Raw genomic sequence first — 11,091 nt, forward strand, 5'->3', positions numbered from 1 at the left:
GTGCTGCCCCCCGCCCCCCTGGCCACGTGTGTCACACACAGTCTTGCACACACAAGATAAATTTAAGGAAGTGTTTTGTAAAGTTGTGTATTTTTTGGATCCTTTTAACATCAGCATACTTTGTTAAATTAAGGTGAAAGGAAGTGGAGATGTAGCTTGGCGAACACAAGGTCAGACATAGAACAGCAAGGAGTCTAGAGGGTTAACACAGTCTATTGTTCATGGAGCTCTGTGGGAGGAGCCTGTAACCCTAGCTTGTTAGAAGTGAGAGCAGCAACATCAGGATGTTGGAGCTCAAGAGAATGCTTGCTGTTGGACTGTAGAGATGGCTCAGCAGTTAAGAGCACTGACTGCTCTTCCAGATGGTCCTGAGTTCAACATCCAGCAACCAGTAGTATATGTGTGTGTGTGTTTGTGTGTGTGTGTATATATATATATGTGTGTGTGTGTGTGTATGTATATGTGTGTGTGTATATATATATATATGTATATATATATATATATATATATATATATATATATATATAATCTTAAAAAAAATGAATGCTTGCTGTTCTTTTAGAAGACCTATGTTTGGTTCCCAGCACTCAGCATCAAGCAGCCACGCTACCTGGAACTCCACGTGGAGGGGATCTGATGCTCTCTTCTGGCCTCTGATGGCTACAGCTCCCCCCCATCCCCAATACACACATAAATAAAATATAAATACACATAATAAAAAGAAATCTAAACAAATTAGATTAAGGTTACTTTGTGCTTACCCTTGGCTACACGGGGAGTTCAAGGCCAGGTTTGGATACATGAGGCCTTGTGAAAACAAACACAGCCAAACACTTCAAAAACAAATGTGGGCACAGGCTGCTCTTGCAGAGGACCTTAGTTTGGTTCTCAGCACCCACATGGTGGCTCACACACACCTGTAACTCCAGTTCCAAGGAACCTATCACTCTCTGTTGGCTCCCACGGGCATGACACTCATGTGGCAGACATGTGGATAGATAACTAGAAGTAACAAGACAAAAACCAAAACTAGCACTGGGTCTCTTTGTCCCATTTCCCAATGTGACCCCATTGAATAAGTCTTTCTTTTCTGCCTTTCCTTATTAAAAAGGAATCTTTAAACCTAACAACAGCATGAGGGCTATAGGTCATACTACAGAAAGGAGGGGGATGCTAGCATTTTGTTGCAAGTACAGTGAAACTTGTCAAATGCTTAAAAGAGGGGAAAGAAGATACCTTCCCGCCAGGCCAGGGAGAAGTGCACAGAGAAGACGAGTCCATCCTGCCATTTGATGATCGTAGTGGGGTTGTCAGGCTCCCCCTCCAGAGTGATGAACTTACCTGTGAGGGTCTTCATAAGGATTTGCACCCCACCTTTGAGATGAAGCAGGTATAGGGAACATCCCTCCGGGATGTTTTAGTCACTCTAGGCATGGCCATCTTCTAGTTTCTTACTGGCAAAGGTCGATCTCTCCTGGTTTGGGTTGGAGATGCCTTGGGTCTCTGCTGTGACATGGTGGTTTCGCTGGGCTCAACTTCTAGGGTGATAGGTTTGCCAGTTAAGGATTTTTCTTTCTCACTCGTGTTTTTTGTATGCATATGTGTGCACATGAGTGCTGGAGCCCACAGAGGCCAGACGAGGACATCACATCTCCTGGACCTGGAGTTTATAGGTGTCTGTCAGCCCCGTGATGTGGGTGCTGGAGATGAATTCTGCCAGAGCAGTAAGCAGTCTTAACTTCTGAGCCATCATTGTCAGTGATGGTGGTAGCAGTCCTCACAGAAACACAGCTCTGATCTCAATGGATATAACTCCAATATCAGACTTCTGAGGCAGGGTTTCATGTAGCTCAGGCTGACCGAGAACTCCCTATCGTAGCTAAGGATGACCTTAGACTCCTGAGCCTCAGGCTTCTACCTCACAAATGATTATGATTACAGCTGTGTGCTTTGCCCTGCTTAATGATACTGTATTGTGGGCTGACCAGATGGCTCACTGGGTAAAGGAACTTGAAGCCAAGCATGAGGAGCTCAGGTAAATCTCTTGGGACCCACATGGTAGAAGAAACCTGTGGAAACCTGATAAGCTTTCTGCTATATTTACTGAGGTAGGCTCTGTTACTGAACCCGAAACAAGATTGGGGGAGGGCTAGATCCTCTGTCTCTGTCTCATGTTTTTGTTTGTTTGTTTTTTGTTTTTTGGTGTTTGGAGACAGGGTTTCTCTGTATAGTCCTGGCTGTCCTGGAACTCACTTTGTAGACCAGGCTGTCCTCAAACTCAGAAATTCACCTGCCTCTGCCTCCCGAGTGCTGGGATTAAAGGCATGCGCCACCACACCCGACTCTCTGTCTCATGTTTTGATCACAGGAGGCCACCATACCTGCCCATCTTTTATGTGGTCCCCTTGCCTGTAGAGCAGGTACCACATCCATTGAGTCATGTCTCAGCCCCTGAACCCATTTTCATCCAGTCATCTGGTGACAAGCATCTAGGCTGCTCCTATTTCTTGCCTGCTGGTTTTGGCACAGGGTCTTGTGCAGCCTATGTTGCCTGGGTTCCTGACAGTCAGGTCCAAAAGAAACCGAGGACAAATAGCTGACTCTGAAGTCTATTATCATACCAAAGTGCACGCTGGCCTGAATACTCTTTCAGTACCACCAGCACCTGTTACATCTTCTCTGCTCTTCTCACCTCACCCTTACCCTAAACTTCTTCAGCTAATAGTCTTCTCCTAGCTTTTTATCCCTATAGTACTCTGCCATTTCAGCCATGCATCCTTTTGGATTTTGGTTCTCTCTCTCTCTCTCTCTCTCTCTCTCTCTCTCTCTCTCTCTCTCTCTCTCTCTCTCTCTCTCTCTCTCGGCTCTCTCTCCTCTTTCTCTCTCATTCTCCCCTGCTGTCTTTCCTCTAATGGCCCAGCTCGGTTTACTGAACATGTTTAGTCTCTCTCTCCCTCTGCTCTGCTCTGTCTGTCTGTCTGTCTGTTTCTCCCTGCTCTGGACCCTTCTAGATGTCTCTGGCTGTACTCTCCCTTGTATCTACAATAACACCCCCCCCCAATGCCAGTGTACTGGTCATGTCCTCAGTGTATACATTGGCCATCCTACCTCCACCATCCATACCTCTCAAGTGACAGGCATGTCACACTAGGCAAGCACTCTACCAACTGAGCCGCATTCCCAACCTCAGATTTTCTTAGTCAGTATTTTTTTTTTAATATTAGCAAATAAATTAGCAGTTTTCAGGGTGGGAGAAATATCACAGTGGTGAAGAACACTTGCTGCTCTTGGAGCTGATGGAAGTTGAGTTCCCAGCACCTACACAAGACAGCTCATCCACCTCTAACTCAGTACTAGAGAATCTTATTCCCTCCTCTGACCTCCTAGGGCACAGACACAAGCACGGAACACATACAGAGGGATATATGTAAACAATAAAAATAATTTTACCAAATGCTGGGTTTCATTATGACATTATCACACACATATATCAGTATCCGTAGCTCATATTTACCTTCCATTAACCTCCTTGTCCCTCCTCCCTCTCCTACTGGTCCCATGCAGACGTGTGTGTGTTATTTATGTATCCGTCCTCCTACTGTGAGAGAAAACATGTGATGTTGTCTTTTTTTCATTACCTCTCTTGTTGTCCCCTCCCCTCAGTCCATTCCACATGTAATTCTACTTTCAAGACTTATAGATATTTTACATCTGAACTTCACGTGAGAGAGGACACGTGACACTTGCTTTCTGAGTCTTGCTTGCTTTGCCTAACATGGTGCTGTCTAGTTCCATTCATCTTTCTGCAGGTGAAATCTCTTCATTCTTCTCCACAGCTTCATTCACCATTCCGTAGTGCATAGATACCATGCTTTCTTTATCTGTTTATCTGCTGGTTCCATTCCTCAGCCACTGTGAACAATGCAGCAGTAAACATGGATGTGCATGTATGCACATGGCTGGCTGACTGACTCCTCTAGGTATATATAGAGTGGTATAGCTGGATCATATGCTAGTTCTAATTTTAATTGCTTTAATTCCTTTGCTGTGTATGCATACACACGTGCACATGTGCATGTATGCACTCAGATAAGGTGTGAGAGCGGGCACGTGTGACCTATAGATGTCAGAGAACAGCTTTGTGAAGTTGGTTCCCTCCTTCCACTTCCTGTGGGTTCTAGAGATTGGCATGAGATCAGGCTTGTGCAGCAAACCATCTTGCTAGCTCTGATTATAATTAAAAAAAAAAAACTTTTATAGTGGACTGGAGAAATGACTCAGTTGTTAAGAGCATTCACTGTTCTTAGAGAGGACCAGGGTTCAATTCCCGGCACACATGTGGTGGATCACAACTATCAGTAGTTACGCATGAGTTGTACACACATACACGAGGGCAACGCACTCATGTACATAAAATAAAAATAAGTAAATCTTTAAAAAAAAAGCTTACATATACACTGGTGGAAGTGTATCTGGGGGAAAAGAGACCGAGAAGATAGCCCACAAAACAAGCATGAGGGCCTGAATTCAGATCCCCAGCCACCTCATAAAAACCCATGGGCATGTGAGGCAAAGGCAGACGGATCACTCCAAGTTCAAGGTCATCCTGGTGTACATAGCAAGTTTCTAGCCAGCCAGGGCTACCTAGAGAATCCTTTTCTCAAAAAGAAAAAAGAAAGTGAAAAGCGATTAAGGAAGATGTACAATGTTAATCTCTAGATTCCACATGCGCCACACACAGGAGCCGGGTGAGACTAGGGGTATATCTCAGAGATAGAACACTCCCTAGCCTATAAGGACCCTAAGTTCCATTCCTAGCACAAAGGTGGGGGATGGTAATGATTTTATGATAATATTTCCATAACTTTCCTTTGTCTTTTGTATGTATTACTGTCTGTGTGCATTCAGCCAGTTCAAAACGCAGACAGTTGACATGTTTCCAGCCAGTTAAGTAAGTTAACATGGGCCTCCTGTTCTGTGGTTACCCACTCTCTACATGTGCATACAGCAGGAGAATCCAACACTTTTCAACAGAAACTCCAATTACCAGACAGCATCAAGAATTCTCCTTTGATTGACAGAAATATCTGTCATAGCAACCTTGTCACCAGGGCAACAAGTTATCATTGAACACACAGCCAGTCAGAAGCTTCATTTCTGGGGAAGATAGCAACAGCTTCCAAGTGGTCCTAGCCACTTTTGTCCAAATGAGGCATCATGGACAGAGGGGTGTCAGGGGGGAGAGTAAGCCAGCAAGAGTTCTACTGTTGAACCACATTGTACATCTCACCCCTGGTTCCTCTCATTCTGATGACAGAACTGAGAGGCTATGACAGACCCCATGGACACAAAACCAGGTGCTTTTACATTTGACCTTTGAAAGGAAGTTTCTCACCTCAGGTCTCCAGCAATGCCTGGGAATGGAGACCCCCAAAGCAGCTGTGTACTATGTTGGCGATGGCCACTAAAGTCGCATGAACACAGAAGCCAGGTGGGAGGAAGAGCACATCACCTGAATCCACTTATGCTGAAGAGGAAAGAGACAAATCTTGCACGGGGTGGGGGTGGGGAGGCTTAGTTCAGTTAGAGTGCCTGGCAGGCACAAAGTCCTGTGCTCAAGTCCTCGAAGTACAGAAACCATGCACAGTGGTGCGTCCCTGCCACCCCAGCATCGAGAATGCAGGATGGTCAGGAGTTCAAGGTCGTTCTTGGCTACACAGTTCAAACTTGCATAGCTTACAAAAGAGCTTGGATTCAATGAATAAATAGATAGATAACTAAATAAAGATTAAAGTCTTTTCATTTGTCCAATTTATAAACTTCCTCTGCTAATCTCAATTTTGTCCTATCTAGTTAAAAGACATCGAGGCCAGTGTAACAGCTTCAGAGCCGGACAGCCTGACGTTAACACCCAGGATTTGCATAGCCACCTCCAGTTGTCCTCACCTCCGTATGCACATCACACTGTGGCGTGCACGCACTTACACCCACACGTGTCACGCACATGCAATAATGACTAAATAATGTTTTTAAAGACAGAGAAGATAAGGCAGATTCTATTGAGTCATTCACACACATAAATATTCTGTATGTGGGCCGGAGCTATGACTACCCAAGATTTATTATTTTAATTACTTGTTGAGAAAGAGGGATTTCCAAAGGGACAGGCCCCTTGCTCCTTGCACCAGAAAGCAGAAAGCAGAAAGCAGAAAGCAGAAAGCAGAAAGCAGAGCTCTTGCCTAGACTCCTCCAGTGAGATGTTTTGGGTAATGGCTGGGAACCTCCTTTCTCAGTGGGTCCTTTCTCAGTGGTAGAGCTCTTGCTTAGCCCCACCCCCACCCCGCCCCCAGAGAGGGGCTGGGTCTCTAGCTCTGTGGTAGACCATCTGTATAGAGCATACCACTGAGAGGCTGGAGACATGGTTCAGAGGTAGGGTACCTGGCTGGAATTCCATAGTGAGGGTCTGGTGGTGTGGTTCAGCAAGGGAGCAGTTGACTAGATTTTAGCTGGTAGAGCTTGCCTACACTGTATATCCCCGCCAAACATAGAAACATACATGACAGCTGTGGTCACACAGGGACCGTGTCTCAGTTTGCATCTCCAGCCCTACAGGTGAAGTCTTGGCTCCTAGCCTTGCCCCTCCCACCATGGTCCCTGGTGTTATCTCCAGACAACGTCCTGAGAAGACAATCCTTCTAATGTAGGAAGGGCTGAGCAGGAGGGAAATCCCTCCTCTGGGACCTCTAGAGTTCACCTCTCTTGGGGTCAGATGTGGCAATGGAAGGCCAGGGGCCAGGGTACTTATTATCCAAGGCAGGATGGGCCAGAAGTCAACAAGAAGGAGCTGTGGGACAGGAGCTAATACCCAGAACTGAGTTGTGTCCTGCTAAGTCCTCTGCCACGGTAAGTGATAGCCATCCCCCAGTCAGAGTGCTGATGTGGCGGCCCCAGAGCTGCTGAATGTCCATCCATGTGTGCCCTCAGGAACTAAAGGACATTGCAGTCTGACTCCCCCAGCATGGGAAGGGTCTGGTCTAAGGCGGGGCTCTTGCTTGTCTCTTGCAGTACCCACGGGATGAAGAACCTTTCATTTCCCCTCCTTTTCCTTTTCTTCCTTGTCCCTGAACTGCTGGGCTCCAGCATGCCACTGTGTCCCATCGATGAAGCCATCGACAAGAAGATCAAACAAGACTTCAACTCCCTGTGTGAGGATCCCCCCTTCGCCCCCATCCAACCTTGCCGAGGGCCTTACAGACTTATCCCTGATGGGGAACAGACCCGCCCAGCTACAAGGCTACCCTCAGCCTCAGCCTCACCCTGTTCCAACCCAAATTCATCCTGACCTACCTTGATCATGGTTCACCCCACAACTTAGCTTCTTCCAACCATCACCTCCAAACCTCCCCTCACTCCAAAAGGCCCCACACTGTGGTCCATGGAGCTGAGCCCCCAGTGCCTGACCCTCTTGCCTCAGCCTCCTGAGTGTTTGGAGTACAGGTGTGAGCAAAATATTTTACCGTGAACGTGTGCTGTCCATGTCTGTGTATGTGTGTTTATATATGTGGTGCACATATGTGAAGGAGCTTGTGTGTGCATAGGCATATGGAGAATTGAAGTTGGTGTAGTGTTATCATTCCACCTCTGCTTTGTTGAGACAGAATCTCTCAGCTGAACCCAGGGCTTGTGGGTTTGTGGTAGTCTAGTTAGCCATCTTGTTCTGGGGACTCCATGTCTGTCTGCCTCCTGGAGGCTGGGATTATGGGTGCCCCTACACCATGCATGCCTAGCTTCTAAATGGGTTCTGGGGATCTTGGCTCTGATCCTCCCACTTGTGAGTCAAACTCTTTAGCTATAAGTCACCTTCTCACTCTGCTGAGAAGAATTTGACCTCACTGTCAGTGTCAAACCCAAAGATCGCCCCCTGCAAAGATGCAGCTGGATTACCCCTTCAATCTTCCCTTCTGCAGTTCCAAATGCAATAAAGAACATTGGCTTAAATTGCTGGACAGTCTCCTCCAGAGGGAAGTTGGCCTCCTGCCCAGAAGGTGAGTGCAAACTCTGTTGTTCAGACTTTCTGGAAGTTCTGAAACTCCTCTGTCTGCCTTGTCTGGGTCCTCAACATGTCTGTCCTTAGGACTCCCTCCCAGACTTCCAGTCTTCTCATCTCCCAGCCCAGCTCAAGGTCCTTTAGACTCCTGCTGTATCATCTTGCACTCTGTTTCCGTGGCAACAGCCTCCAGCCCCCTCCCCCATCTCTGCCTCCCACCTGCCACAGTCTTCCGGTTTTTCAGGGACTTCTTTCCTTGCAGGCACAGCAGTCTTGAGCTGCTCCTGTGGCTCTGCCTGTGGCTCGTGGGACATTCGTGAAGAAAAAGTGTGTCACTGCCAGTGTGCAAGGATAGACTGGACAGCAGCCCGCTGCTGTAAGCTGCAGGTCGCTTCCTGATGTCGGTCAGTTGAGAACTGAGCTTGTCCTTCTTATGTTGACAGGGACGGGGAGGAGGCAGGGGCAGGTCTAAGCTGAGGGTCTGGAAATGAAGAATGAGAAGATGGTGATGATGAAGATGGATGGCGAAGTGGGCATGGGCCTTGTGTGACTTCTTTAGTGGAGAAGGGTGTGTGTGGGAATTGTGTGGGAAATGTTGCACAGTGTTGTGAATTTTACTACTTGTCCATCACTCCTTTTTTCTTCTCTTCCCCTTCCCCTTCCTCTTTGAGACTCTCATATAGTCCAGGCTGGCCTCAAATGATAGTCACCATCACAGAGGAGACTGGACCTTGGCAGGACTGAGGTTCCATAGCTCTCAAGTTCACTTTTCACCTCTGTGGATATGATGTCGAATACCTATTTTCAACCAGAGGCACCCAGGGCATTTACACCACCTGGGGCAGAGGATATCGTTTTCCTTGTATCTTGAGCTTAGAATAAGGTATAGCCTGGGTGCTAGTAACTGTCTATAGAATGAGGGCTGGTGAGATGATTCAGTGGGTAAAGATGCTGCTGCCAAGGCTGATGATCAGGGCTTGATTCCTGGAAACTACATGGTGGAAGGAGAGAGTCCAGGTTGTCTTCCCACTTCCACATGGGCACTGAGGCACTTGAGTACCACGTGTGCACACACAGTGAATGAAAGAGTGAATGAATGAAGCAATAAAAGTATCTGATGAGCCTGGCATGGTGACACATGCCTTTAATCAAAGCACTTGCAAGGCAGAGACAGGTGGATCTCTGTGTTCAAGGCCAGCCTGGTCTACAGAGAAAAAAAATCCAAAAGAAAGAGAGAACGAAAGAAAGAGAGAGGGAGGGAGGGAGGGAGGGAGGGAGGGAGGGAGGGAGGAAGGAAGGAAGGAAGGAATCAAATTAGTAACTGCAATGGTTAACAGATCTAGAATTACCTAGAAGACACGTATCTGGGCATGCCTGGAAGGGAGTTGGTTAATTGGTTTAATTCAAGCGGGAGGACCCTGATTGAATAAAAAGGAGAAAGTGGGAGTTGGAGAGAATTCAGAGAATTAAGAACACTTGCTGCTCCTGCAAGGGACCCAACCCAGTTTTCCAGTACCTAGTTTGGACAGCTGACAGTCATCTTTAACTCATATGCCCATACACACTTATAACACCCCCCCCACACACACACACACACTCACACACTCACACATACTCACACACACACACATACTCACACACACATTCACACACACATGCACACGTATGCAAACCAGCAATGGCACCTGCAGAGATGGCTCAGAAGTTAAGAGCACTTGCTGTTCTTCCAGAGGACTGAGTTCATTTCCCAGCACTCAAATGAAGTGTGTCTTAGTTAGGGTTACCATGACCAAGAAACAAGTTGGAGAGGAAAGGGTTTATTTAGCTTACACTTCCATACTGCTGTTCATCATTGTAGGAAGTCAAGACACAAACTCACACAGGGCAAGAACCTGTAGGCAGAGCTGATGCAGAAGCCATGGAGGGATGCTGCTCACTGACTTGTGGCCCCTGCTTTGCTCAGCCTGCCTTCCTATAGAACCCAGGACCACCAGCCCAGAGATTGCACTAGACACAATGAGCTGGGTTCTCTGCCACTGATCAGTAACTGAGAAAATGCCCTGTAGTGGATCTTATGAAGGTATTTCCTCAATTGAGGCACTTCCTCTGATGACTCTAGCTTGTGTCAATGAGACGCAAAACCAGCCAGTACAGAGTGACTCAAGACCATCTGTATCTTTGGCTACAGGAGATTTGACACCTCTGACCAGTGCATGCACCTGTACTTATGCACAAATACCCACATTTAGATACAAACATTCCTTCACATAATCAAAAAGAATACAATATAAGCCGGGTGTAGAGGCACACATCTTAAATCCTAGCACTCGGGAGGCAGAGGCAGGTGGATTTCTGAGTTCAAGGCCAGCCTGATTCTCAGAGTGAGTTCCAGAACAGTGAAAACTACACAGAGAAACCCTGTCTTGAAAAAAAAAAAAAAACAAACAAACCAGAAAACAAAGAAACAAAGAAACAAAAACCAAACCAAAAAAGAAAAAAAGAAAAAAAAAAAAGGAAGAAAAATTTAGGGGCCAGCAAGAGGCTCAGTGGGTAGAGGCTCCTGCTACCAAGCTGACCATTTACACATATGTACACAAAATAAAATAAATTTAAATGTAAAAAATAAAAATTGGGGCCTAAGGAAAGATGGGTCAATGGTTAAGAGCATGTATTGCTTTTTCAGGGGAAGTGAGCGTGGTTTCCAGCACAGCCACCCGTTCCTGTAGCTCCAGAGATGTCTGATGTCCTCCGGTCTCTACAGGCACCTGCACTCACGTGCGCGAATCCACACACAAGCACACATACTTAAAAATAAAACAAAACAGGCTGGATGTGGTGGTCTCATACTTTTAATTCCAGTACTTGGGAACTAGAGACAGACTGTTAGTTTATGGCCATCCTGGCTTGGGGGATGGCTCAGTGGTTAGCAGCACTGACTGCCCTTCTAAAGGTTCAATCCCAAGCCATCAGTAATCTATGTCGGGCTGGAGAGGTGGCTCAGCGGTTAAGAGTACTGACTGCTCTTCCTGAGGTCCTGAGTTCAA

General features: G+C 46.7%; 1 protein-coding gene across 2 annotated transcripts; it reads left to right on the top strand.

Moving 5' to 3' along the window:
* Positions 1 to 6,829: 6,829 nt before the first annotated feature.
* Retn (resistin) lies at positions 6,830 to 10,878 on the top strand. 2 transcript variants are annotated; one of them, NM_001204959.1, is made up of 5 exons: positions 6,830 to 6,903; positions 7,066 to 7,205; positions 7,968 to 8,045; positions 8,310 to 8,451; positions 10,731 to 10,878. In NM_001204959.1, exons 2-4 carry the CDS (start codon positions 7,076 to 7,078, stop codon positions 8,444 to 8,446), a joined length of 345 nt encoding a protein of 114 aa, NP_001191888.1. In that variant the 5' UTR covers positions 6,830 to 6,903; positions 7,066 to 7,075; the 3' UTR covers positions 8,447 to 8,451; positions 10,731 to 10,878. The 2 variants fall into 2 exon arrangements, with proteins under 2 accessions (NP_001191888.1, NP_075360.1); NM_022984.4 differs by lacking the exon at positions 10,731 to 10,878 and having other exon boundaries at positions 8,310 to 9,156.
* The last annotated feature ends 213 nt before the right edge of the window (positions 10,879 to 11,091 follow it).

The sequence above is a fragment of the Mus musculus genome, chromosome 8, assembly GCF_000001635.26.
Source record: "Mus musculus strain C57BL/6J chromosome 8, GRCm38.p6 C57BL/6J".
NCBI classification, from domain to species: Eukaryota; Metazoa; Chordata; class Mammalia; order Rodentia; family Muridae; genus Mus; species Mus musculus.

What these genes read in the sequence shown, in the direction of transcription:
- Retn (NM_001204959.1), top strand. Translation starts at nt 7,076, where the DNA reads ATGAAGAACCTTTCATTTCCCCTCCTTTTCCTTTTCTTCCTTGTCCCT. An exon ending in ACAAGACTTCAACTCCCTGT is followed by an intron (nt 7,206 to 7,967) that starts GTGAGGATCCCC and finishes TCCCTTCTGCAG; the next exon opens with TTCCAAATGCAATAAAGAAC. An exon ending in GTTGGCCTCCTGCCCAGAAG is followed by an intron (nt 8,046 to 8,309) that starts GTGAGTGCAAAC and finishes CTTTCCTTGCAG; the next exon opens with GCACAGCAGTCTTGAGCTGC.